General features: G+C 35.2%; 1 protein-coding gene, 1 long non-coding RNA gene and 1 pseudogene across 4 annotated transcripts; 1 reads left to right on the top strand and 2 right to left on the bottom strand.

Annotated features, from left to right (window-relative positions):
• Positions 1–6,703: 6,703 nt before the first annotated feature.
• On the bottom strand, positions 6,704–10,887 carry LOC137028588 (uncharacterized). The gene is made up of 7 exons (XR_010896176.1): positions 10,799–10,887; positions 10,073–10,128; positions 9,742–9,829; positions 9,173–9,237; positions 8,903–9,056; positions 7,746–7,822; positions 6,704–7,593 (listed from the first exon to the last, which is right to left on the bottom strand). It is a non-coding gene; the product is annotated as an uncharacterized lncRNA (long non-coding RNA).
• Positions 10,888–12,564: 1,677 nt separating this feature from the next.
• LOC137028601 (leukocyte elastase inhibitor-like) lies at positions 12,565–15,058 on the bottom strand. Of its 3 annotated transcripts, none has more exons than XM_067397602.1 (6): positions 14,866–15,058; positions 14,614–14,783; positions 14,410–14,527; positions 13,950–14,092; positions 13,694–13,861; positions 12,565–12,975 (listed from the first exon to the last, which is right to left on the bottom strand). In XM_067397602.1, the coding sequence occupies exons 1-6, from the start codon at positions 15,056–15,058 to the stop codon at positions 12,565–12,567; spliced, it is 1,203 nt and encodes a 400-aa protein (XP_067253703.1). The 3 variants fall into 3 exon arrangements, with proteins under 3 accessions (XP_067253703.1, XP_067253721.1, XP_067253712.1); XM_067397620.1 differs by having other exon boundaries at positions 14,614–14,732; XM_067397611.1 differs by having other exon boundaries at positions 14,614–14,763; positions 14,891–15,058.
• A 6,223-nt stretch (positions 15,059–21,281) lies between these two features.
• Positions 21,282–23,968, top strand: LOC137028581 (leukocyte elastase inhibitor-like; annotated as a pseudogene).
• The last annotated feature ends 1,805 nt before the right edge of the window (positions 23,969–25,773 follow it).

The following is a 25,773-nucleotide window of genomic DNA, read 5'->3' as shown; positions in this document are numbered from 1 at the left end:
ACACAGAGGAGTCATGCCTCCCTTTCCTCTCATAGGAATCCATAGAAAATCATCAGAACCCCGGCGTGCGGTGGGTTTTGTGGGGGGTAATGGACTATATGCACGGGTTACTTCCTGGTTGTCGTTAAGCCAGCTCGAGCACTTCCGGTGAACTGTTAGCTGTTCATTCTGTAGTCGTTGTACATCGACACAAAACCATCTATGGTTGACTTTTTAATGTTGTATTTATATTTTAATGTAGTTATCACATTTACCTAATTTGCCAATAAACCAGTTTTATTGATTGCAATAAAGACGAAGCTATTGGGACTGTTTAAAAACGCCGTGTCTGTAATTAGACACGCACACACATTATTCTCCAGCACTTCAAATGTTATTTTTAACGTGATGACCACAAACATTATTTGTTCATCCTTCTGAGATTGTCCCCATTGTAAAACCGAACGTTTAAAAATACAGGAAATTTAACATTTGATAGAAAACGCTTATCTAAAAATAAAAAAGACAGTAATTCACATTTTAACCACCAGATGGCGGCAAAGTAGCATTTATTTGCGCACATATCAGCCATTTCCTCTAAACGTTTTTCACTTCGTTTTTGACTAAATATTAAACATTATAAAATAACTAGGTTTAAAATACATTTTGTCAATGTGAAGTATGAAATACTCACAAAATCTTATGAAAAACAATAACTTTTATTGTGAATTTCACAGAAAGCGAGCACCGTGCTCTCCCTTTGTAATCACAGCAGCTGTCAGTCAGTGCAGTGCAAGATCAATGATTTCAGCACACTTGTGAAAACACACATTTATTCAATTAATCTAACTAAAGTGCACAATAAATATTTAATTTTTGAAGCTTTTTTTCCACATAAAAGTGTGAAAACTAATGGTCGAATTGAATTTAGCCGAGGAGGAACATTGATCGTCTTTATTTATTTATTTTTTATGCTGTCTTGCGTTTGAATAACTAAATTAATGCTATGCCACACTATTTAAGTGACTATATTCTGATTATAAACTAAGTATTACACTACTGATGCTCAACACACCAGCAAATGACATCTCACCGGAAGTTTTCGAGCTGGCTTATATTAATGCGGAAGTTCTAAAGAACGCTCCGTGCATATAGTCCATTGAGAATGAATGGGGGAAAGTCACGTGAGAGGAGGCAATGTCTCCATCGCGCTATGATTGGATGTAATTGGTTATGATTGGATATGATTGGTTTGTGCGATAAATCCCGCCTCTCGTTGACGTGCGCGTTCCGCGCGTAGGTTTGACTGAACAAATGATGGCGTCAATCGGAAGACTAATCGAAAAGTAAGTAAACAGATCACCCAGTTTGATATCACCGCTTTATGTCACGTCAAAATCAAACTTGAAATGGACTGAAAGCATGATTACTGCGGGGGGTTTTTAGTGCAATCAGCTTGGTGAAATTAAAAATGCAATTCGTGTCTGTGACAGACGGTTTTTACAGAGCATGACTGATCCTAAATATTCTAGGTTGACAATTAAAAAGAAAAACCGCAATAAACAAAAAATATATTGTTTAAATTATTATTGCCTTCAGTTATTATTTTGGAATGAATGTAGAAATGCTTAAAACACTTGATGCTTGATGAGATTGACTTGGTTTTGATAAATAGAACATTACATTGTTAATGTAAAATTACAAAATAGAATTGTCTTTGGTTTCTGTTTTCTTTTTTGATGTACTGTAAAGTAATGTTCATTTAACAAGGAAGATGTGTTAACTTTAAGAGTAATGCACATGAATTTACAATGATTCATAAAAATAAATAAATAAATAATGTGCCTCCTCATTTCAGAGCACCACTGCACGCCACCACTGATATATATATATATATATATATATATATATATATATATATATATATGTTTATATGTATGTATATATATACACACACACACACACACACACACACACACACACACACTAACGTTACATACATATTACACACAATAAAAAGTCTTAACATACCTCATCTCACAGATGGTGTTTTCCTTAAAGAACTGCGCGATGCCAGTCCTGCCAGTCAGATGTAATGTTACTGGATCTTCACGTATATCTTCATCCCTTCACCCCCAAGTCTTTACTGGTCTTTCCTTTTCGTGACAGTTCATCTGTTAACGCTAGCCTTTATTTGAAGGCATTAAACCGCTTTAAACTCAAAAGTAGGCCTGGTGCGCGTTATGACCAGCGGTTAACGTTCCAACACCTGAATGCGTGAACCGCATCACTAACAGATAAAAGTTAGGCTAATTAACATTTACAACACACTATAACACATATGCAGTAAGGGAACATCCACGAGTATTAACTAAATCGTTCAATGTGTGACGATATGCATAAAATGAATCATAAAATGCGACGGCTCCCGCATTCATTTGCCTAACAAGCCAGACGGCAACCAATAACTCTACTTAAACAGCTTATTTAACATGTAACAAAACATAATTCTAATATTTTACCACAGTATTGTTAGAACTGTTTCCACAAATCCGAAATCCGACTTTAAAAAGAAACTTTGACCGAGAACATCTGCGTGTGTAATGGCGCTCGCGTCTCGAACTTTTCGCGCCGAACAGGCTCTTGTTCCCACAATGCAACGCGTAATTAAAAAAAAACGGATAAACCCCTGTAAAACTCAAATACGGAAAATTCCTTCAGATTAATACAGTACATTGTACTGTATTTTTACGGAATTTTTTTACAGTGTTGCTCAGAGACGCAAAACAATGCTGTGTGGACTTTGAAACTATTTTCGTTGGCGAAATAGAGTGAAACAGGCGATTTGGTGTCTAAAATGTAAGTCACTTGATATTAAGTTCTTGTTCATTAAACTGTACGTTACGCTGAATAAAATCAATATCACATTTGTAATTGTTGATATTTGGAGAAAAATGGCGCTCTGTAATATTGGTTAAATGATATTAAATGATATAAATATAAAAGATATACTGGGACATTTTTGCCCCTTATCTTGAATTCTGAATTGCATTCTAAAGGCATTTTAATAGACTAAATCACGCAGTGAAAGCGTACGCGCACTAGTCTAACTGTTGCTAGACTACGTCACGTAGAGCATGCGTGCACTCAATGTGTGTGTTTTTGTTTGATTTTGTAAATTGAGGGACATACTCGATAATTTCAGATCGTTAAATCAACAATTAGGATATCATAGACATAGACGATATATATTGCACACTCTACAGCACTGGCCCGATCGGGCAAGTGACCATTCCGTCTTCTGTCGCGTCGTTCACACTGGCTCTGGGCCATCGGGCAGTCCTTATTGCCGAGCCCTCTGCTGTAGAAATGATTATATAAACAACGAATTGGAGTAAAACATTTAGTAGTTTGCATACAATTTGTTATTTGAGTGTTGATTACTATATCTAAAAATAAAAAGCAACTGAATTTATTAGGCTAATAGTTTGGGCTCTGAAACTTTAATATTATAATAATGTGCAAGTAAGGGCTCCCTATATATATAACATTAGCAGAGATTAAAATAAAAATCCTTAAGAAACTTTTAATATAATTGAATTCAATTAAAGAAAGAGACACAATTTGTTCAGTAAAATACAAATTTCTGGCATGAAACTCTAATGGGCAGGCTAATAGGTCCTTTAACTCAACCTGCTAATAACCACATCATTATCTATAGGTCACAGATGATTGGTTCCTGCTGTATTAGTAGCCAATGAGCCCACTGCTCAATCTTCAAATACATGAGTTAGTATGTGCTTAGCAGCGCAGCGTGCTTCAGAAACTCTCCACCTTCCCCAGCTCCACCTGTATAGATCTGCTATGGGTTATTCATGTACACAATATTGTACAGCAGCAGCATGACTTACTTGCTCTGCAGCAGCAGCAGCAATAAAGCAGCAGCAGCGTAGCAGATCTATTCCATCGAGACCAAACATATCTACATTGTCATACCATTACCATACCAAACACTCCAAGGGTTGTCATGACAGAACTACTGTTTAATTAAAAAAGTTCTTCTTTTTTTTTTTTTTTTTTACGTTTTTAGTTTTCTCCCCTTGCTGTACAGAACTGTACCGAACCGAACCAAAACTTCAAAACCGAGGTAAGTACAGAATCATCAGTTTTGTGTACCATTTAACCCCTACAATAAGTGCATGTGAACAACATTAATTGATACATTTTTATACTGTCAGAAAATGCACAGTAAATCAAAATTATATTAAAGGTGCCATCGAACGTTTTTTTATAAGATGTAATATAAGTCTAAGGTGTCCCCTGAATGTGTCTGTGAAGTTTCAGCTCAAAATACCCCATAGATTTTTTTTAATTAATTTTTTTAAACTGCCTATTTTGGGGCATCATTAGAAATGCGCCGATTCAGGCTGCGGCCCCTTTAAATGCTCACGCTCCCTGCCCATGGAGCTCGCGCTTGCCTTAAACAGCATAAACAAAGTTTACACAGCTAATATAACCCTCAAAATGGATCTTTACAAAGTGTTCGTCATGCATACTGCATGTATGCGTCGGATTATGTGAGTATTGTATTTATTTGGATGTATTTACATTTGATTCTGAATGAATTTGAGGCTGTGATCCGTGGCTAATGGCTAATGCTACACTGTTGGAGAGATTTATAAAGAATGAAGTTGTGTTTATGAATTATACAGACTGCAAGTGTTTAAAAATGAAAATAGCGACAGCTCTTGTCTCCGTGAATACAGTAAGAAACAATGGTAACTTTAACCACATTTAACAGTACATTAGCAACATGCTAACGAAACATTTAGAAAGACAATTTACAAATATCACTAAAAATATCATGAATCTTGTCAGTTACAATCGCTCCATCTGCCATTTTTTGCTATTGTCCTTGCTTACCTAGTCTGTTGATTCAGCTGTGCACATCCAGACGTTAATACTGGCTGCCCTTGTCTAATGCCTTTCATAATGTTGGGAACATGGGCTGGCATATGCAAATATTGGGGGTGTTATGTTGAGATTCGCCTGTTCTTCGGAGGTCTTTTAAACAAATGAGATTTATATAAGAAGGAGGAAACAATGGAGTTTGAGACTCACTGTATGTCATTTCCATGTACTGAACTTTTGTTATTTAACTATGCCGCGGTAAATTCAATTTTGGAATCTAGGGCACGTTTAATATAAATATATAGAAATATATAAAAAGTGTTATATAGCCCATTGAATCTTTCTCATACTTAAAGGGTTAGTTCACCCAAAAATGAACATTCTGTCATTTATTACTCACCCTCATGTTGTTCCACACCCTTAAGACCTAAAAACATATTTAAATCAGTTCATGTGAGTACAGTGGTTCAATATTAATATTATAAAGCGACGAGAATATTTTTGGAGCACCAAAAAACCCCAAAATAACGATTTATATAGTGATGGCCGATTTCAAAACACTGCTTCATGAAGCTTCGGAGCATAATGAATCAGCGTATCATAATGCTCATAAAGCATCTTGCGTTTAAAATGTGTTGCAGGTGTTAAATGTGTTCAATCTGTTCAGGCCAGTTTTAGATTTATGAGTATTGTTTGAGAAGATTGTTTATGTGTTTAGCCAAATAAGATTATATAACAATAATAGTTTTTTGTGTTAGCCTTTGTATTGATGTTAATTGTTAGTTGATAAATGTAATTCAGATGTTACTTGGTGAACAATATCAATCTTAATCAAAAGAAGCCAGCCATGTCTGATGAAATTACAAATCAAAACATGATTATAGAGTATAATTTCTCTAAAGAGATGTATGTTTCATTAGACTATCAAGTCATTTTCCTTGTCAAAAATGTTTATTTCAAAAATATAAATAAAGTATCCATTCAACATTGAACATACACTGATCAGGCATAACATTATGACCATCTTCCTAATATTGTGTTGGTCCCCTTTTGCTTCCAAAACTAATTTAAAATGAGTCAAAGTGGAAAAGTGATCTATGGTCAGACGAGTCCAAATTTTACACTCTCATTGGAAATTATGGACGCCGTGTCCTCCAGGCTAAAGAGGAGTGAGACCTTCCAGCGTGTTATCAGCGTTCAGTTCAAAAGCCAGCATCTCTGATGGAATGGGGGTGCATAAGTCATACGGTACTGAATTGGCCTGCAGTCCAGATCTTTCACAAAAATTCGTCATAGACGACCACAAACTCTTCAGCAGCTGGAAACTTATATCAGGCAAGAACTCCAGAAACTCATAACTTCGATGCCCACATGTCTTCAAACTGTTTTGAAAAGAAGAGGAGATGCTACACCATGGTAAACATGCCCCCGTCCCAACTATTTTGAGACCTGTAGCAGGCATCAAATCTGAACTGAGCTCATTTTGTGCATAACATTTTAAAATTTCTCAGTTTAAACATTTGTTATCTATGTTCTATTTTGAATAAAATATAGGCTCATGTGATTTTGAAAGTTTTTTTAGTTTTTATTTTATTCAAATTTAAGAAACATCCCAACATTTCCGGATGTAACAATGTACCATTGTTTTAAATTAATATTAAATGCATCTGGCAGTGATCATTTCTGCGCATAATGCACTCTAAAGAAAAATGGTGCTATATAGCACCAAAAATGGTTCTTTGGCTCGTAATCATAGCGGAACCTTTTTTGGTGCTATATAGCACCTATCTTTAAAGGTGCTATATGGCACCTTGTCGTATGGTGCTATATAGAACCATAAGAGGTGCCATATAGCACCAGCAGTGGTTCTTTGGCTCGTTATGATAGGGGAACCTTTTCTGGTGCTATATAGCACCTATTCTTATAGTTTTCTAGCACATTTGTCAAATTAGAGGTGCCATATATTGTTTTTTGAGCTAGCAGGGCCCGTTATCATGCCAGGTACTACTGTAGATGAGTCAATATGCTTCTAAATTACACTTTTATGAACGATAATTAATAATTTCTTACCAAATCATGACTTCAAAGATTCAAAATCATGTACTAAATGCTTACTGAAAAACAAAATACATTACACTTTCAAAACCTTTTAATTTATTTCTTTCAGCAGCAAATAAACTCACATTATACTCCCCTTTTATACAAAATAATGCAACAAGCTTGAAATATGTACATTTTTGAAGACAATAGTCCTGTTTTTACATACTGAGTTATGCTCTGAAGTCCTGCAGTTTCTTTTTTGTCCTTCGGGATTTCAAAAAAAATATAGAAACTGGAACTTAAACCATAAGAAAGGGAGCAAGAGAGAGTATTGACTCCAAAAGTCTACTCACAGATTGAGTTGTACACTCATTTTACAGTGACAGGAAGTCCGACTGCATCCTTCAATTTCAAAACAACATACTTCAAAAAGGTCAGTGTCTTTTTCAGTCCTTTAGGGCACTGGATTGGATTCGATTCCAAACGCAAAATATACACACAGGAGGAGGCCCAGTGCCATCAAGATGTCCTCACTCTACTCTGTGATTAACTGGCCATCCAACGTGAACAAAATGTGGTCATACTGCATGAGATGATCCTCCTGCAGGCTTTAGGCACTATCTTAGGTGTTGGGACGACAGGAGGGCTGGTCTGAGCATGGCCCTGGAGAAGAGGGGATAATAGCATTAACCATCTTCACATATTTATTTGAAAGGCAAACCTTATAAGCTAAATTATAACAAAATGTGCAATAAGTACTTCGTGCTTTGATTAGATTGTGCTTCACACACTGTAGTCACCTGTTCATGGCTCACCTCAATGTCAAACAGCAACCCCAGGTCCACCTTGAACAGTGCAGGCAAGAGGAGAACAGCTGCTTCCAACTGTAGGCCTTTCAACAAAATAACATCATTAGGTTAACATAACACGGGGGATGCTTTTACCCAATACTTTTTTGTTTTGCTTTTTAAACATTCATTACTGTGTGTAAAGCCCAAAGTATACTTCGTATTTTATGCGTATGCTTTTTCTGAACTCAAAACAAATTAAGATCTTTTTGATGAAGTCTGAGAGGTTTCTGTTCCTCCAATGATGAGGGTGAGTAATTAATGACAGAATTTTCATTTTTGGGTAAACTAATCCTTTAAAGGTGATTACCCTTGCACAAATCAAAGCAATTCTCAAACAACACAACTGGATATTCATACAACTTCACATTTGTACGAGACACACACTAGAGCTGCAGGATTCTGGATGAAATGAGAATCATGATATTTTGGTTTCAAATAGAGATCGCAATTCTCCCACGATTCTAAATAGACAACTAAAAATAACATTTATTTTACTAGTTCTAGCAAAATATTAATAGCTGGACTCTAATTGCCGGAAAATGTTTAATTTGAATGAATTATTTTTAAAAAATGGTTTTGAATATATTAATGGCTCATTAATAAATACTTGTTTCACTACTGGATGAATCAGGGTTTAACCTTATCCAATCTATTGAATGAATGATTCAATGACAATGTCACTGGTTGCCACCTAGTGGCTTAACAAGGTAATTTATATACAACAGTTATTTGAAGCACCATGTTAGTTTCGATTTTCTCTATTTTGATCACTATCTGATGTCCAGTGTTTATATCCTAACTGTAAACTTTTGTCTTATTACTTATGTGATAATTTTAATATTTGTGAAAGAAATCAAATAACCAAATCCTTGAATAACTACAGTGTGGTTCAAAACTGCTGTTTCTGGATCAGTGGCAGCATGAACACCGAATGTTCCGGTAGGATTTTTGTCAAAGGTTTAACAGACGCAGGCGAATCATTGTCATTAATAAAGTAGGATCGCGTGGGTGTTTGAATCGAGATTGCGACCTTTCTACGATAAATTGTGCAGCTCTAACATATACATACAAAGTAAATCAAAGGGGTTTCGGACAAGCCAGGTTGATGATGTATGTCATACCTAGAAGCAGGGCACAAGCTGATGTAACTGAAGTAAGTTGATTCAAAACTTTAACTCCCTCAATGTCAGCAGATGGTTCATGAAGTTCTCCCCCTCCTTCCAAATAATGAACATCGCCATGGTGAGCTGCTCCTCAATCATCTGTCTGGTTATCCTAAATAGTAAACATAAAAAAAAAAACAAATTCGGTCACCTTTTGCTAGCATAACTACAAAATACACAAATTTAGACTTATTTTTCTGAAAATAAACCAAAATAGAATATTCTTACGTTCAACTCAGAAAGTACTCCTTGATGAGGTCTTCAGGACTTTCTCTCAGGTGAATGTTTTCAGCCTGTGATAAAGCAATTGTGATTAATTTTCTTAATTAAAAAAAAAAGCACAATAATCTGTAATAGGAAATCAAATTTTTGCAGATATGCAATAGCAAAGGACAAGAAAAAGAAAATAATTCATATTAATGACTGGCCAAATTTGCAATTAATATATTTATGGACAATACCAGCAACACTTGTGGCGTTGAGGGATCAAACAAATAAATAAATAAATAAATAAATAAATACAAAGGAGCTAAAAAAAAATCAATTCTTTATTTTTCCAATGCGTTTCAGCACACAGGCCTTCGTCAGTGCTAAAATACTACAGATTTGCAATTAAGAAATGCATCTGAATCAGTCATTGGTTTCATTTAAAATTATGAATTTATAATATATAATTATAAGTCTGAAAATAAGACATGCATCAATTAATAAATTAGCTTTACACCCTAATATATTTAATCATTCTTGATTAAAGGGATATTTCACGAAAAATGAAAGCTAGCTGTTAATTTACTTACCATCAGGCCAACCAAGTTGACTTTTTTTCTTCAGTAGAACAGTAAAGATTTTTAGCTGGAACTGTGATTAATTTAATGTCAATGGCTACTGTCAAAAAAAAAAAAAAAAATTAATACAAAACAACAAGAAAAAAAGTCGCATGCATTTGAGATGGCATAAGAGGGAGTTGATGAATGTTTTGGAATGGATAATTCTTAGTCTAAAGTTTGTTAATGAGGATGACATTCAAGTCAATAGACCACATTAGATGGATTTTATTCAAACATGTCAAACATTGGTAATTCATATTATCTATTAACAATTATAGCCGTTTTTATAGAAATTACTTACCATGTAAAGTTATTGCAAAGTGTCCTTAGTCGTCAAACATTGAGGAGCTTTAGATCCTAAAAGGGAGAGGGGAATCAGTGTTTATAAATGGAAAAAAAAAACTTGTTTGCTGCAGTACAAGTAATTAATTAGTAGTGTAAATACTCAGCCATTTCATTCTACTAAAAAAAAAACACCTCGCGCTAGTCAAATGAAGTAACGTTAAGCCTTAAATATGTCTTTACTCACACACTTTATTCGTCATTTTGGTCGAACAAATCAGAGCTAACGTGAAAAAAGGACAACTAAAAGAACTGACAAACATTACTTTAAAAACCTAAACTCAATAATTGTAATGCGAGGATCCCCTCAGCCTCGACTCGAGCGTCTCTCCCGCTCCCCACGCACTTCCTGCCCGCATCATTTCAAATAGCACGCGCTGCTTACACGGTAAAGGAGACGTTTCTTTTAAAAATTATTTAGAGACATATTTACATGGTCCAAACACTACAACAATACATTTCTATAGAATAAAACAAGTAATGCAACATCTTGTATAGAATAGAAATATTCAATTAGCGCTAACCTTTATAACGTTACTGCAGGCCGCGAAAATTCAAAAATTCGGTTAGTTACGATTTCGTTAGTATTCATGTTCACAAACAACGCTAATTAACTCTAAACCGCTAAAACACATGTTCAACCTTTGCATTTTCGAGTATATTAATTAAAACATTTCCAACCTACCTTATTTCATCCGAGTCCAGGGGAAAGAAAATGGCGGCCGAGCAGAAAACTCCAGAAAGTCTCGTGAGTCATGACGTCAGAAAAAAAACCGTCTGTCACGGGGTCCTTAAAGAGAAATTATCCTTTGGCTGAAAGTGAGATATTTGAGCAGTTGAGTGTAGCCTACTATAATATTGAGAGCAATTCGCAGAAAGACGAAGTAATCAGACTCAAATAGTTATAGCAATCCAATTTACACCCATATTCACTAACAGTGTAGAGGGGCTTGGGGACAAAAAGGTTGAGAACCAGGTTATGTTTAGAAAATACACTGTAATTTAATGTTGTTTTTAATCCTTTCCCCAACTAAACTAAGAGAATAAGAGAGTTAGAGAACCTTTAAAGAACTATACAGAGGCTTAACAGGTTCTTTGTATGGCAGTGGTGCTATATAGCACCTTAACCACAGCAAGGAACCGCTGAAGAACCACTGAAGAACCGCTGAAGAACCATACAGGTGCTTTACTGGTTCTTTATAAGGTAGCGGTGCTATATAGCACCTTAACCACCCCAAAGAACCGCTGAAGAACCGCTGAAGAACCATTTTTTTTTAGAGTGTGTAATTCTCAAACGAGCCTTAGTGATGTGTTTTATATTAAGTATTTTCCCATTAGATTTAGACTTAAAATGTGGCAGTGTTCATATTTGTTCTTATTCATATATCCTACAGCCATATATCTGTCAGTCAGGCTGATGTTGTTCATTGGAACAGTTGTGAATGTAATTAGGCCTGCCTGTTTAAAGGTAAATGATGTCAGAGCTGTGAGTCATGCTTTCGCTGGTATAATCGGTGTGTCTTTGGTTTTGTGCCAGGTAGATTATAATTTGAAGCCAACGAATGCCAGTTATGAATCTGCAAACCACAAGATATTCTTGCAAAAGATTTCAGGGTTTGGCTCTGTTGGGAACAGCAACTTTATATTTATACTTAAATTTATAGTCACTGTGTGTGTGTGTGTGTGTGTGTGTGTGTGTGTGTTTAAATATCAGGTAGCTCCAGTTACATTGACTGACAAATGCCATCTTGCTTTGTACTTTCAATTTATTTATAAATATAGCATGCACATGGTATTTAACATTGCCTAAATGCAATTGTAGGAGTAAACTAGAAGTAATAACATCCTTTCAAAAAAAAAAAAAAAAAAAAAATTATTTGCAGTGTCAGAAAATTCACAGTAAAACAAAATTATATTAAATGAAAACTAACTATATTGATGTTTAATACTGTGACATGCATTTATTCTCTATGGAATATTTGTGTCGTTCGTGTTTATTTACCGCCAGGCTGATGTTGTACATACAAATGGTTTTGAAATAACTAAGTCAGAACTGGGAGTAACTGGGAGCGACTGTGAGGTTTGGGCATGTAAGTGTATAGGGCTGATGTGATCGGAGTGTTGCGCTGGCTGTGGATTTCGGATTTCAGGTTTTGGCTTTCACGGTTTTACGGATAAAAGCATCTGACAAACTGATAACTTTCTTTTTCCTCTTTTACACTCAATGCCAAGAATGGTCAGTATAAGAAAAAACTAGTTTCACACAAACTAAATGTTGAAAAGATTAATCAAAAATAATTACTTTTATATTCTTTGTATCTTGCACAGAACTGTATCATGAATCTTAAATGACTCTTAAAGTAACTGCATACAGACAATTTCACTCAATTATTTACTATTGACTTTATTTGTGAGAGGAACACAGTCATCTAGAATTTATCATCACTATCTTCAAGGAGAACTCAAGCGTCCATAGAACAGAATGGCGTTGGAGGGATTATGCCGGATGAAGAACAGGAACGGGTGGTCTGCAGTAAAGGTTTTTGGGGGTGAGGGTAATGAGGCTGTCACACCGACGATGGCAGTGGCTGCAGCCGCTTCGGTTCCTTCCTCATTGACTTCAACAAAGGCTTTATGAATCACCTGCGACAGCACCAGGTCGTTGTTGGAGGACATGCCTGAAAGATTCACCTTCAGCGGGTCAAAAACATCCTCCATTCTCATGCTGATCAGAAGTCTCTTCATGTCGTCATAGATTACCTCAATCTTAAATTTTGGCAGAGAGACTTGAACTTTCTCTAGATTCATCTTGCTGGGTTTGGTCCACTCCAGGAGCTTCTCGTAGGTCACTGCCTTTTCAAGCTGGACAATAACAATGTTTGACAATGTTTGTGTATTTGTATAATCTGGGGTCTGTTTATGGTTCATATATAGTATGATATAATGAGAATATAGAGGAAAAACAGCCCAGTTTTATTCACAGGCCCAAACTGAGCAATGATATGCCATTTGGTGTAGATGGTGATATTTTAATGGCAAAATTATGATGCTTGTATTGTAAATCAATGAGATCTTTATAACAGATGAACAGACTATTGACATGAAATGCATATAAATATCAGTCATTACTCTATAATGTCTTAGTAAGATTATATTTAAATGCTTGGTTTAATAATTAAAGCTCTGTAGTTTTAAAACATATAATGCAATGCAATACAATGATTGAGATGAACAAATAAACACTCATCAAAAGCCCGAAGGACCATATTTTATGATGATTTATGGGTAATCAAGTAAACCTAAGTTGCTTCAGTCCAGTAAGTGTTCATCAAAGTTATTCTTACATTTACTTTATATAAATCAAAATATAAAAGGCTTTTTACTTGCTAAAAAATATAAACTATAAATCAGATGACAGAATGCATGCAATAGATTGTGTGAAAGTCTTTCAGCAATTTTTTTTATCATTTTGAGGCCTAAGAAATTTGCATAGCAAATTTGACACAGCACACTTTATAGGGTTAAACGGCAACTACAAATAATGAAACACCCCATACTAGCAGAATCTGTGCTGTCTCACCTTCTGAAGGCCAGTGGTGTCGTCTTCCATCTTATTAGGAAGGATGATCAACATACTTAGATTCTTCCCAACATACGGCAGCTCCAGAACCTGACTGTTCATCTCTGGGATGAAGGCCAGAGGAAACTTTGCCTCTTGATGCATCATTTTCACTGGTTTAGTTTGAATCTGCAAAACATCAGTGGAAACACTTTATAACCCCTCAGATTTCATCATGACTGTTAAAAATATTTTAACAAAGAGCATAAAATCTCACCTTGTTTATCTTAAACTGCGCATCTCTGGTGGCTTCCTTTGGGAATTTCTTCTCCCAGTTCCCCTTGAAGTAGATGGCGTTCACCAAGACCAGTTTGGTCGATCCATCGACGCTTCTTGGTGGCAGCAAGTTCTTGATCTTCTCTAAATTACAAATGGACATTGTTCACTTTAAACATTGATTTGAATTGATTCAGGCCTAAATGAATTTACTGAATCTCTAATACTATATTGTTACTTAAGTCTAAATCAATAAAAACTATTAAGAAATCTGTCTCAAAGTTCTTACAGAAATTGAAACTTAATGGCCAAATAAAGTGCATTAAAGTCAAAGATTTAACCTCCAAAGAACTATATAGCTCAACTCAAGAAAACTGAACATGGCCCTTGAAAAAAAAAACATTTTTCTGACCTTAAAAACCAAAGAATTATTTGTAGATTAAGCTCATGCTGGATTTCACCTTGTGTTTTTTTCTCCACCCATTTGTTGATGGTGACACGAGCAGCCTCTGATTTTGTCTTGAAGTCCACCTTCTCCAGTCCGGCTTCATAGTATCTTTTTGTGTCATTGAGGAATTTCTGTAATACAGCAAATCGATTGAGGTGCAAATGATATTAGAGCTGAGAACATTTCCAGAACCTTCAGTGAATAAACTGAGTCTTACCTCAACAAACTGGTAGGATTGCTCTCCGTAGAGGCGGTTGGCAACACTCAACACATACGGGACTCCTGCTTTGTTCATCTCACTCATAAACTTGTTGAAGCTGGAATGAATTTGGTCCACTGAATGAGGAGGATTTTTAAAGCCCAAGACCTGCACAGCATTAACATAACCTCACTGTTTTGATAAGTTCATGAAAATACAGCATATGATAGTTTAAAATACTGAACATGATGATGCATCAAACACACAGACATTTAGAATTCTGAACGACTGTCACCTGAATCATCTGAGCTGCTGTGTTTCCTCTTGCACCGAGCGACACCATGGCCAGAGCCGAGGAGATGCTGACAGGAGAGTAGAACACATTTCCTGATGCGTTTCCTCCACTGATCTTCTTGAACAGGTTGAGGGAGAACTGAGTGTTTGCTGCAGACAAAGCCTCCATTTTCACAAGCTAGAAAGAAACTGTAGTATGAATAACAGCAGATTTGAAGGTGGACATGTCTTCATCGTGACACACAATTTAGTTCCATTAGATCTATATTTTATTACTGTGTAGGTTACTATTTAAATTGCATGCATAAAAGTACCTCAGAAAGCATTACCTAGAGTAATCTGTAGAAACGATGAAGCTTCAGTGTGTCCGTCTGTCCGAAGTGAATGAAGCGATGGTTCTGTGTGTCAGTCTAATAAATGCTGCCTCACCCTAAAACGGCCAGCCTTTAGGCCAAATCAGCTTGTAACATCCCTTGAAATGATTAAATTAATGTTTATCCACCAGGAAAAGCATCAGACTTCAATTACGTGATTCATTCTTCATTTGTTTATTATAGTAAAACCAATAAATAAAACTGTGTATCTGAACAAACTAACCTGAACTCAAGAAAGATATATTAATCATAATTAGTCATTCTTAATCATAATGTGTGTACAACCCAAAAATCGATTAGCTGATGAGGAAGTAGGTGTCTCTGTGAGACTTTTACAAAACATAAAAAAAATAATGTTCCTTATCACCACACACCCAAACTACAAATCCTTGTTCAAGCAATTTTTGCATTACTAATTTTTGATGTTCATGTCGGTTGGCTGCATAAAACAGGTCAATTGTTGTGGATACATGTATCATCAATTGCCTGTTTATATGTGATTTAATTGTATAATATAAATATAACCCAATAATTATGTATAATAATTAATCTGAATATATATATATATATATATATATATATATATATATATATATATATATATATATATATATATATATATATATATATATATATATATATATACACAGTGGGATGAAAAAGTATGTGAACCCCTTGCAGAATCAGTGAAAATTAGAATTATTTTAATAAAATAAGAGGGATAATAAAAAATGCATGTTATTTTTTGTTTAGTACTGTCCTGAGTAAAATATTTTACATAAAAGATGTTTGCATTTAGTTCACAAGACAAAACAATAGCTGAATTTATTAAAATAACCCCATTCATAAGTATGTGAACCATTGATTCTCAACACTGTGTGTGGTTACCTGATGATCCACGACTGTTTTTATGTTTTGTGATGGTTGTTCATGAGTCTCTTGTTTGTCCTGAGCAGTTAAACTGAGCTCTGTTCTTCAGAAAAATCCTCCAGCTCCTGCAGATTCATCAGTTCTTCAGATTTTTGCATATTTGAACCCTTTCCAGCAGTGCCTGTAGGATTTTGAGATTCATCTTTCACACTGAGGACAACTGAGGGACTCAAACTCAACTATTAATAAAGGTTCAAACATTCACTGATGCTCCAGAAGGAAACATGATGCATTAAGAGCCGGGGGGTGAAAACTTTTGAATTCAAATATCAAGGTAAATTGTACTTAATTTTTCTGCCGGGAAACATGCAAGTATCTTCTGTTGGTTCCGAAGGGAAGGACTAAATGAAAAACAATGATATTTAAACAAAATAAGAAAAATTGTGACATCTTCATCCTGTTCAAAAGTTTTCACCCCCCGACTCTTAATGCATTGTGTTTCCTTCTGGATCATCAGTGAATGTTTGAACCTTTTTTAATAGTTGAGTTTGAGTGAACAACCATCACAAAACATAAAAACAGTCGTGGATCATCAGGTAACCACACACAGTATTGAGAATCAATGGTTCACATATTTATGAATGGGGTTATTTGAATAAATTCAGATATTGTTTTGTCTTGTGAACTAAACGCAAACATATTTTATGTAAAATATCTTACTCAGGACAGTACTAAACAAAAAATAACATGCATTTTTTATTATCCCTCTTATTTTATTAAAATAATTCTCATTTTCACAGATTCTGCAAGGGGTTCACATACTTTTTCATCCCGCTGTATATATATATATATATATATATATATATATATATATATATATATATATATATATATATATATATCAGAGGTCGCGTTAACCGAAAATTTTCCGTCATTGACGGAATTTTTTTATCAATGACGGAAAAATCTGAAGGCTGTCCGTCACGGTGACAGATTACACTCAGGGTGATCTACTGTAAATTGTAAGTGTAATTCACACCCCTGTCCAGTTGGTGGCGAGTGCGCTCCAATGTAGCAGCAGAGCACTGGATCCAGAACAAAAAAAAACTGGCACGAATCTTTTGCTATGCGTTTGATACTGATGACGCACAGGCGAATACCCAGAAGCTACAACTCTCTATCACGCCACATTAAAGAGCGCCAAAACGGTATTTATTGCTTGAATTTCTTAATGAAATGGACAGAATTTGAAATCTGAGACTTTTGTTCCATATCAAAAGCAACACAAAGCGTTAAGCATATTGCGATTTATTGGATGGGAGGCGCACAATGCACTGTTTAATCATCGACTGAAAACAGCATAGCCTACCAAGAGATCGACTATGGTTTACGAATCGATATTGGTCTCATGAATGCGCAAAACAGCAAGGAGACATTTTGATTGTTTATTAATAAAGTAATGTTTTCTGAATCAGTGTCGGCTGCAAAGATGAAGTTGATATTGACTCTCATCATCTATGGATGCGCTAGAGAGAGAATGCACTTCATTCGGATTAGTCTACATAATCAGAGTAGCCTATTTCTTTACGTTTTGAATTAATTCGTTTTCGTTAAAGTAGGTATTTAAAGCTTTCTGTAGATATATTTCTCATGTATGTGAGGCAAGCAGCCGCTGAGTTTCGTTTCATTTAGCCAGTAAGGCGCGCTCCAGTTCACGCGCCAGTGATCGCGCCCGCGCCTCCATGTCATGATTATATTGTCTGTTATATTTGCTTCTTATTTATTACATCCAGGCAATTGGTTAATGGAACATTGATTAAAATTAAGATACAATTTTTACAAAACGAAATTCACTTTAAAGAAAGGCTTTCTAGAAAATAAAACTTAATGAAGTGTTTAAAATCATGTCTGACATGTCATGTCTCCGGATATACTGCGCATCTCATGATGCATCATGCTGTTAACTTTTCATAATCAAATAGATGAATTTAAAATATAACATAGGACTATTTAAACATAAATATGAAACTATGTTTTCTTTAATGGCTACCAACACATAGCCTATACAACAGTCACGTTACAGAGAAATTTCGCGTGTGAATTACCAGTCATATTAATTTTCATATTTTAATTATAATAACTCATTTAATTGCTTTTATTTTTGTTCAAATGTTATAATAACACATTTAATTGCTTTTATTTGTGAACAAAAATAAAAGCAATTAAATGTGTTATTATAATTAAAATATGAAAATTAAAATGACGGGTAGTAATAGATTATGACGGAATTTTTACGACCCTGTCCGTCAAAATGACGGACAATGTTAAAGTCTAACGCAACCTCTGATATATATATATATATATATATATATATATATATATATATATATATATATATATATATATATATATATATATATATATATATATATATATATATATATATATATATATATATATATATATATATGTATATATATATATATATGTATATATATGTATATATGTATATATATATATATATATATATATATATATATATATATATATATATATATATATATATATATATATATATATATATATATATACACACAGTCCATATTGAGTATAGATAGTTGTTCTGAGCTCTAAAATATTTAAACTGCTAGATGCTGCTCTTTGTAAGTAAAATATCGTCAAAATATTCCGTTGCATGAACGACTGCAAAACTACTGCTGGAAATTAATTTGTCAAATGTGTCAGAAAACCGTAAAAGCCAAAACCTGAAATCTTTTATCTTGGTTTCAAGTTAAAACATTATATTTGGCACAAACCCACAGCCAGCGCAACAACACAGTCCTACGGTATGATGGTGAAAGCATGTGTTCACACTTACATGCCCAAACCTCACAGTCACTCCCAGTTACTCCCAGTTCTGACTTAGTTATTTCAAAACCATATGTACAACATCAGCCTGGCGGTAAATAAACATGAACAACTTTTTCTCAAATTTTCTCACGGGAAAATATTCCATAGAGAATGAAACCATGTGACAGTATAAAACATGAATATAGATAAATACAATTACATTTAGGCAATGTTAAATATGTGCATGCTCAGATATACAGTACCGGTCCCAAGTTTGGACATATTACTATTTTGTAATGTTTTTGAAAGAAATCTCTTCTGCTCACCAAGGCTGCATTTATTTGATCAAATATGCAGTAATATTATTACAATTTAAAACAATGGTTTTCTATGTTAATATACTTTAAAATATAATTTATTTCTGCATCATTACTCCAGTCTTCAGTCACATGATCCTTCAGAAATCATTGTAATATGCTGATTTATTATCAATGTTGTGCTGCTTAATATTTTTTTTTATAACCTGTGAAAATTTTTTCAGGATTCTTTGTTGAATAAAAAGTAGGGCTGTGAATTCAACGCATTAATTAGAATAATTAATAATGGAAAAAATTATGTATTCATTTTTAACACATTTAAAGCACTTGCCCCGCCCCCAGACCTACATAGGTCATCTGACATTTCATGACTGAGGCATTAATCCGAGATCTCTGAATTTATGTTTCTGCCAGTTGGCGCCCACACTCCATAACCGAGCGCGTACACGTAAAATCTGAGACAGAGTAGAGCCATGAGGACTGTTGTTGTTTGTTGAGTTGTTTAATCAGATATTGGAAGATTTATTATCTTTTAACCTTCCAGTTGATTTCATCTTTTTTACTGTTCTTGTTTCTCTTTCTTTCAGTGATTCTGCTTGTTAACAACAGGTGTTCATCAGTGTCCAAATTCACTCATTTGTTTTCATTCACTGTTTCAAGTGGACTATATTAGTAAACGAATGTAGGGAATAGTGAATGAGGCTATAGGGTGTGATTTGGAACACAGCCTCAGTGTGTCAACTTTGAGTGCTGTTAATTCACAGTATATTGCAGTAGGCCACTTTTTTCGAAAATGAAAAATATTAAAAGCCATTTTTTAACCACCTTTTTATGACCTATATTTACGTTTTAAAGTCATGTGCCCTCTAGCTGGCGTGTTACGTCTGTCATCATGAAATTACGTATGACTGTCCTTACCAATCAAAATGCGTGTTCATTTAAATGCAATGTGTGGAGTTTATTTTCATTTAACAAAACTCATTTTTCTATTAACACCTACACCTACCCTTAGTGATTTATAGTGCATATACACTTTATGATCACATGCATTCCCTGGGATCGAACCCACGATTGCATGATCATATGATTGCATAGTTATTGCAATGCTCTGCCAATTGAGCTACGCTAAACCCAAAATATGACGCATATAAAAGGGAAACAATGCATTAAAATGAAAGTGTTCTGTTGTTGATAGAGGTGCAACTTTAGTAAACAATCCTATGGGTCATGTTTTAGGGAAGTGACAAACGACCTATATGGTTGTATTGGTTGGAGAACATGTTGGAGAAGGCAATTCATGATACATGTATCCACAACACATGACCTGTTTTATGCAGCCAACCGACATGAACATCAAAAATTAGTAATGCAAAAATTGCTTGAACAAGGATTTGTAGTTTGGGTGTGTGGTGATAAGGAACATTATTTTTTTTATGTTTTGTAAAAGTCTCACAGAGACACCTACTTCCTCATCAGCTAATCGATTTTTGGGTTGTACACACATTATGATTAAGAATGACTAATTATGATTAATATATCTTTCTTGAGTTCAGGTTAGTTTGTTCAGATACACAGTTTTATTTATTGGTTTTACTATAATAAACAAATGAAGAATGAATCACATAATTTAAGTCTGATGCTTTTCCTTGTGGATAAACATTAATTTAATCATTTCAAGGGATGTTACAAGCTGATTTGGCCTAAAGGCTGGCTGTTTTAGGGTGAGGCAGCATTTATTAGACTGACACACATAACCATCGCTTCATTCACTTCGGACAGACGGACACACTGAAGCTTCATCGTTTCTACAGATTACTCTAGGTAATGCTTTCTGAGGTACTTTTATGCATGCAGTTTAAATAGTAACCTACACAGTAATAAAATATAGATCTAATGGAACTAAATTGTGTGTCACGATGAAGACATGTCCACCTTCAAATCTGCTGTTATTCATACTACAGTTTCTTTCTAGCTTGTGAAAATGGAGGCTTTGTCTTCAGCAAACACTCAGTTCTCCCTCAACCTGGAAATCAGGAAATGTGTTCTACTCTCCTGTCAGCATCTCCTCGGCTCTGACCATGGTGTCGCTTGGTGCAAGAGGAAACACAGCAGCTCAGATGATTCAGGTGACAGTCGTTCAGAATTCTAAATGTCTGTGTGTTTGATGCATCATCATGTTCAGTATTTTAAACTATCATATGCTGTATTTTCATGAACTTATCAAAACAGTGAGGTTATGTTAATGCTGTGCAGGTCTTGGGCTTTAAAAATCCTCCTCATTCAGTGGACCAAATTCATTCCAGCTTCAACAAGTTTATGAGTGAGATGAACAAAGCAGGAGTCCCGTATGTGTTGAGTGTTGCCAACCGCCTCTACGGAGAGCAATCCTACCAGTTTGTTGAGGTAAGACCAGTTTATTCACTGGAGGTTCTGGAAATGTTCATTTTCACCTCAATCGATTTGCTGTATTACAGAAATTCCTCAATGACACAAAAAGATACTATGAAGCCGGACTGGAGAAGGTGGACTTCAAGACCAAATCAGAGGCTGCTCGTGTCACCATCAACAAATGGGTGGAGAAAAAAACACAAGGTGAAATCCAGCATGAGCTTAATCTACAAATAATTTTGTTTTGTTTTTTGCTGCTTTTTAAGTTCAGGAAAAAAAAAACATGCAGCTTTATAGGGTTCTTGAGCTGAGCTGTATAGTTCTTTGGAGGTTAAAATCTTTGTCTTTAATGCACTTTTTTTTGGCCATTTCCATAAGAACTTTGAGACAGATGCTTTAAAGGTGTTTATTGAATTAGATTTAAGTAACAATATAGTGTTAAATTCATTTAGGCCTGAATCAATTCAAATCACTGTTTAAAGTGAACAATGTCCATTTGTAATTTAGAGAAGATCAAGGACTTGGTGCCACAGGGAGGTGTCAATGCATCGACCAAACTGGTCTTGGTGAACGCCATCTACTTCAAGGGGAACTGGGAGAAGAAATTCCCAAATGAAGGCACCAGAGATGGACAGTTTAAGATGAACAAGGTGAGATTTTATGCTCTTTGTTAAAATATTTTTAACAGTCATGATGAAATCTGAGGGGTTATAAAGTGTTTCCACTGATGTTTTGCAGATTCAAACTAAACCAGTGAAAATGATGCATCAAGAGGCAAAGTTTCCTCTGGCCTTCATCCCAGAGATGAACAGTCAGGTTCTGGAGCTGCCGTATGTTGGGAAGAATCTAAGTATGTTGATCATCCTTCCTAATAAGATGGAAGACGACACCACTGGCCTTCAGAAGGTGAGACAGCACAGATTCTGCTAGTATGGGGTGTTTCATTATTTGTAGTTGCCGTTTAACCCTATAAAGTGTGCAGTGTCATATTTGCTATGCAAATTTCTTCCTCTAGGCCTTTAAATGACCAACATGATCAAAAATTTGCTGAAAATTATCATTCAGGTCGTGGTTCATGTGTCTTTTATTGTGAAATCTTTACTGATTTTTATAAAGTCATGTGTTTTCGATGAACACTTACTGGACTGAAGCAATTTAGGTTTACTTGATTATCCATATTTATACAAATCATGTATAAAATATGATCCATCAAGCTTTTGATGAGTTTAGATGTTCATCTCAATCATTGTATTGCATTGCATTATGTGTTTTGAAACTACAGAGCTTTGATCATAAAACTAAGCATTTAAATATCATCCTACTAAGCCATATTGTAGAGTAATGACTGATATTTGAATGCATTTCATGTCAGTAGTCTGCTGTACTTTTACAAACATCGCACTGATTTACATAACAAGCATCAGAATTTCATCTTACATTTTGGCCATATAAATATCAGCATCTGCACCAAATGGCATATTTTTGCATATTTGGGCCTGTGAATAAAATTGAGCTGTTTTTTCTCCATATTCTCACTATATCATATGGGCCATAAAAGCCTGATGTATCAAATATGATACTCAACAAATATGAATTTTTTTTTTTTGCATGAAATCTTTTTTATTTTTAAAAATATTCTTAATAAATGCCAAAAAAAAAAAAAATACTGATATATTATTTCATATATCAGCTTTTACAGGGTATATATTGCATATATCTAAGCCATTGAAGAGGTGTATTCAAGTTTGTCTCCACAAACATTTTGTTTGAATGAAATGGCCGAAATAATCATCACATCATTGATGCTGTACAAACAGACCCCAGTTTATACAAATACACAAACATTAACATGTCTCTGTTATTGTCCAGCTTGAAAAGGCAGTGACCTACGAGAAGCTCCTGGAGTGGACCAAACCCAGCAAGATGAATCTAGAGAAAGTTCAAGTCTCTCTGCCCAAATTTAAGATTGAGGTAATCTATGACGACATGAAGAGACTTCTGATCAGCATGGGAATGGAGGATGTTTTTGACCCGCTGAAGGTGAATCTTTCAGGCATGTCCTCCAACAACGACCTGGTGCTGTCGCAGGTGATTCATAAAGCCTTTGTTGAAGTCAATGAGGAAGGAACCGAAGCGGCTGCAGCCACTGCCATCGTCGGTGTGACAGCCTCATTACCCTCACCCCCAAAAACCTTTACTGCAGACCACCCGTTCCTGTTCTTCATCCGGCATAATCCCTCCAACGCCATTCTGTTCTATGGACGCTTGAGTTCTCCTTGAAGATAGTGATGATAAATTCTAGATGACTGCGTTCCTCTCACAAATAAAGTCACTAGTAAATAATTGAGTGAAATTGTCTGTATGCAGTTACTTTAAGAGTCATTTAATTTTTTGAAGTACAGTTCTGCACAAGATACAAAGAATAAAAATAATTATGTTGGATTGATCTGTTGAACATTTACTAAACAGGGCAAATTAGCGTGGAAAGCGTAATTCCAATGGGAGTGGAAAGTTCTGATTAATTAATGAACAGACGCAGTTGGATCATTTCCATAATGACCATCGCAATCTACAGAGAGCAGCGCAAATTAGCATCTGGTTTAAGACATGCTTTTTTGGGTGGTAAATAATGGTGCAAATACTAGTAAATTGACTAGTGCAAACTTTAGTAAATCACCTTGCATAATTAATTTAAATACTCTCCTCCCATAAATTTTGTGTCTGAAAGAAAAACTCCTACAAATGCATATGCAATAATGTCAGCCGCAAAAATAACCGTCTATGCCTTTTCAGCGCTAGTTTTTTCACTGTGTGTCTTTAGTAAATCATAACAGTAGTTTTTTTTTTTTCTTAACATCAAAAGACAGTTTGCGCTGGCACGAGTTGTTAGTAAAGTAAAAAGAGTTTTTTGGCCCTTAATTTTTTGTATGCTGCTGATATAGTTCTGTCCTTCATAACTTTAAGTATACTGAACGTTCTTGGCATTGAGTGTACAAGTTCACAACAAATTTTCACATCTATACTATTCTGTTTACTCTCGAATGATGACCTTGTGTCTCTATAAAATCCCCCACAGGTGGCCAAAAGTGTTAAGGTCGGGTGAAATAGGCTACTAGTCGACTGAAAAATTTTGATCATGACAGAATGTAGTTATTGTCATGTTGAAAAAGATTTTGAATTAACAATGGTATGTGATTTTATGACACATTAAGCAAAACTCTCCCACTCCTTCAGCACTTACACAACAAACACAACGCGACTATGAAACGCGATAAAGTCAATCAAAAAATCACAACCATTCAGAAGAGCGCGTGGGCGGGCTCTCTCTGTGAGCTCCAGGGCCAGCACAAATGGATAAGAGCATAATCAAATTCATGAATATTATATTAAAACATTATTAAAAATCCGTTCAGTTCCTGAAACAATTTGTCATAGCATATACTTGTCTGTTCAACATTCTTTATTCCATTTATTTAAAAGATCTGAGGTGAATTGTCACATTATTACACATGACATGGAGGAAAAATATAGTAGGCTAAATCATGCACACAACTTAATAAATCGAGGGAAGGAGTTAGTAAATATATGTCTACCATCACGTATCCTGCGCCTGCTGTTTCCTGCCACTCCCCACCAGAGGTCGCACAGTCACACATCACTCTGGACTACATTTCCCACAATTCCCCATCTAGGAACCAATCACATACTTTCTTTGTTTGATGATTGCTTGCTGCCTGTCTTGACCTTTGCCTGTGTTTTGGATTACTCGTTTGCTTTTCCCTCCTGTATCTGTTTGCTGGTGTTTGATCTCTGCCTGTACAACTACGCTCCTTTTAATAAAGCCTGCACGTGGATCTCCCACTGCAACATCCAGTTCCCTTTGTTACATCACCCACTTGAAATTAACTGCTTTTATCAGTATTTGAGAGATCTCTACAAACCTTTTCACTCTGCCACAATGATCTGTTGGGATCTTCTGGATGTTATCAGGCTTTCCATTATTACCTTGTCAGTTGATAATAAAATATTTGCAGTTGTGCCACCCTGACATTTGAGAATATACACATTTCCAGGCAAAAGTTTTT

The sequence above is a fragment of the Chanodichthys erythropterus genome, chromosome 2 (assembly GCF_024489055.1).
Source record: "Chanodichthys erythropterus isolate Z2021 chromosome 2, ASM2448905v1, whole genome shotgun sequence".
In the NCBI taxonomy this organism is placed as follows: domain Eukaryota; kingdom Metazoa; phylum Chordata; class Actinopteri; order Cypriniformes; family Xenocyprididae; genus Chanodichthys; species Chanodichthys erythropterus.
The sequence above is the reverse complement of the archived record's forward strand: the minus strand, read 5'-3'. Positions and strand labels throughout refer to the sequence as shown.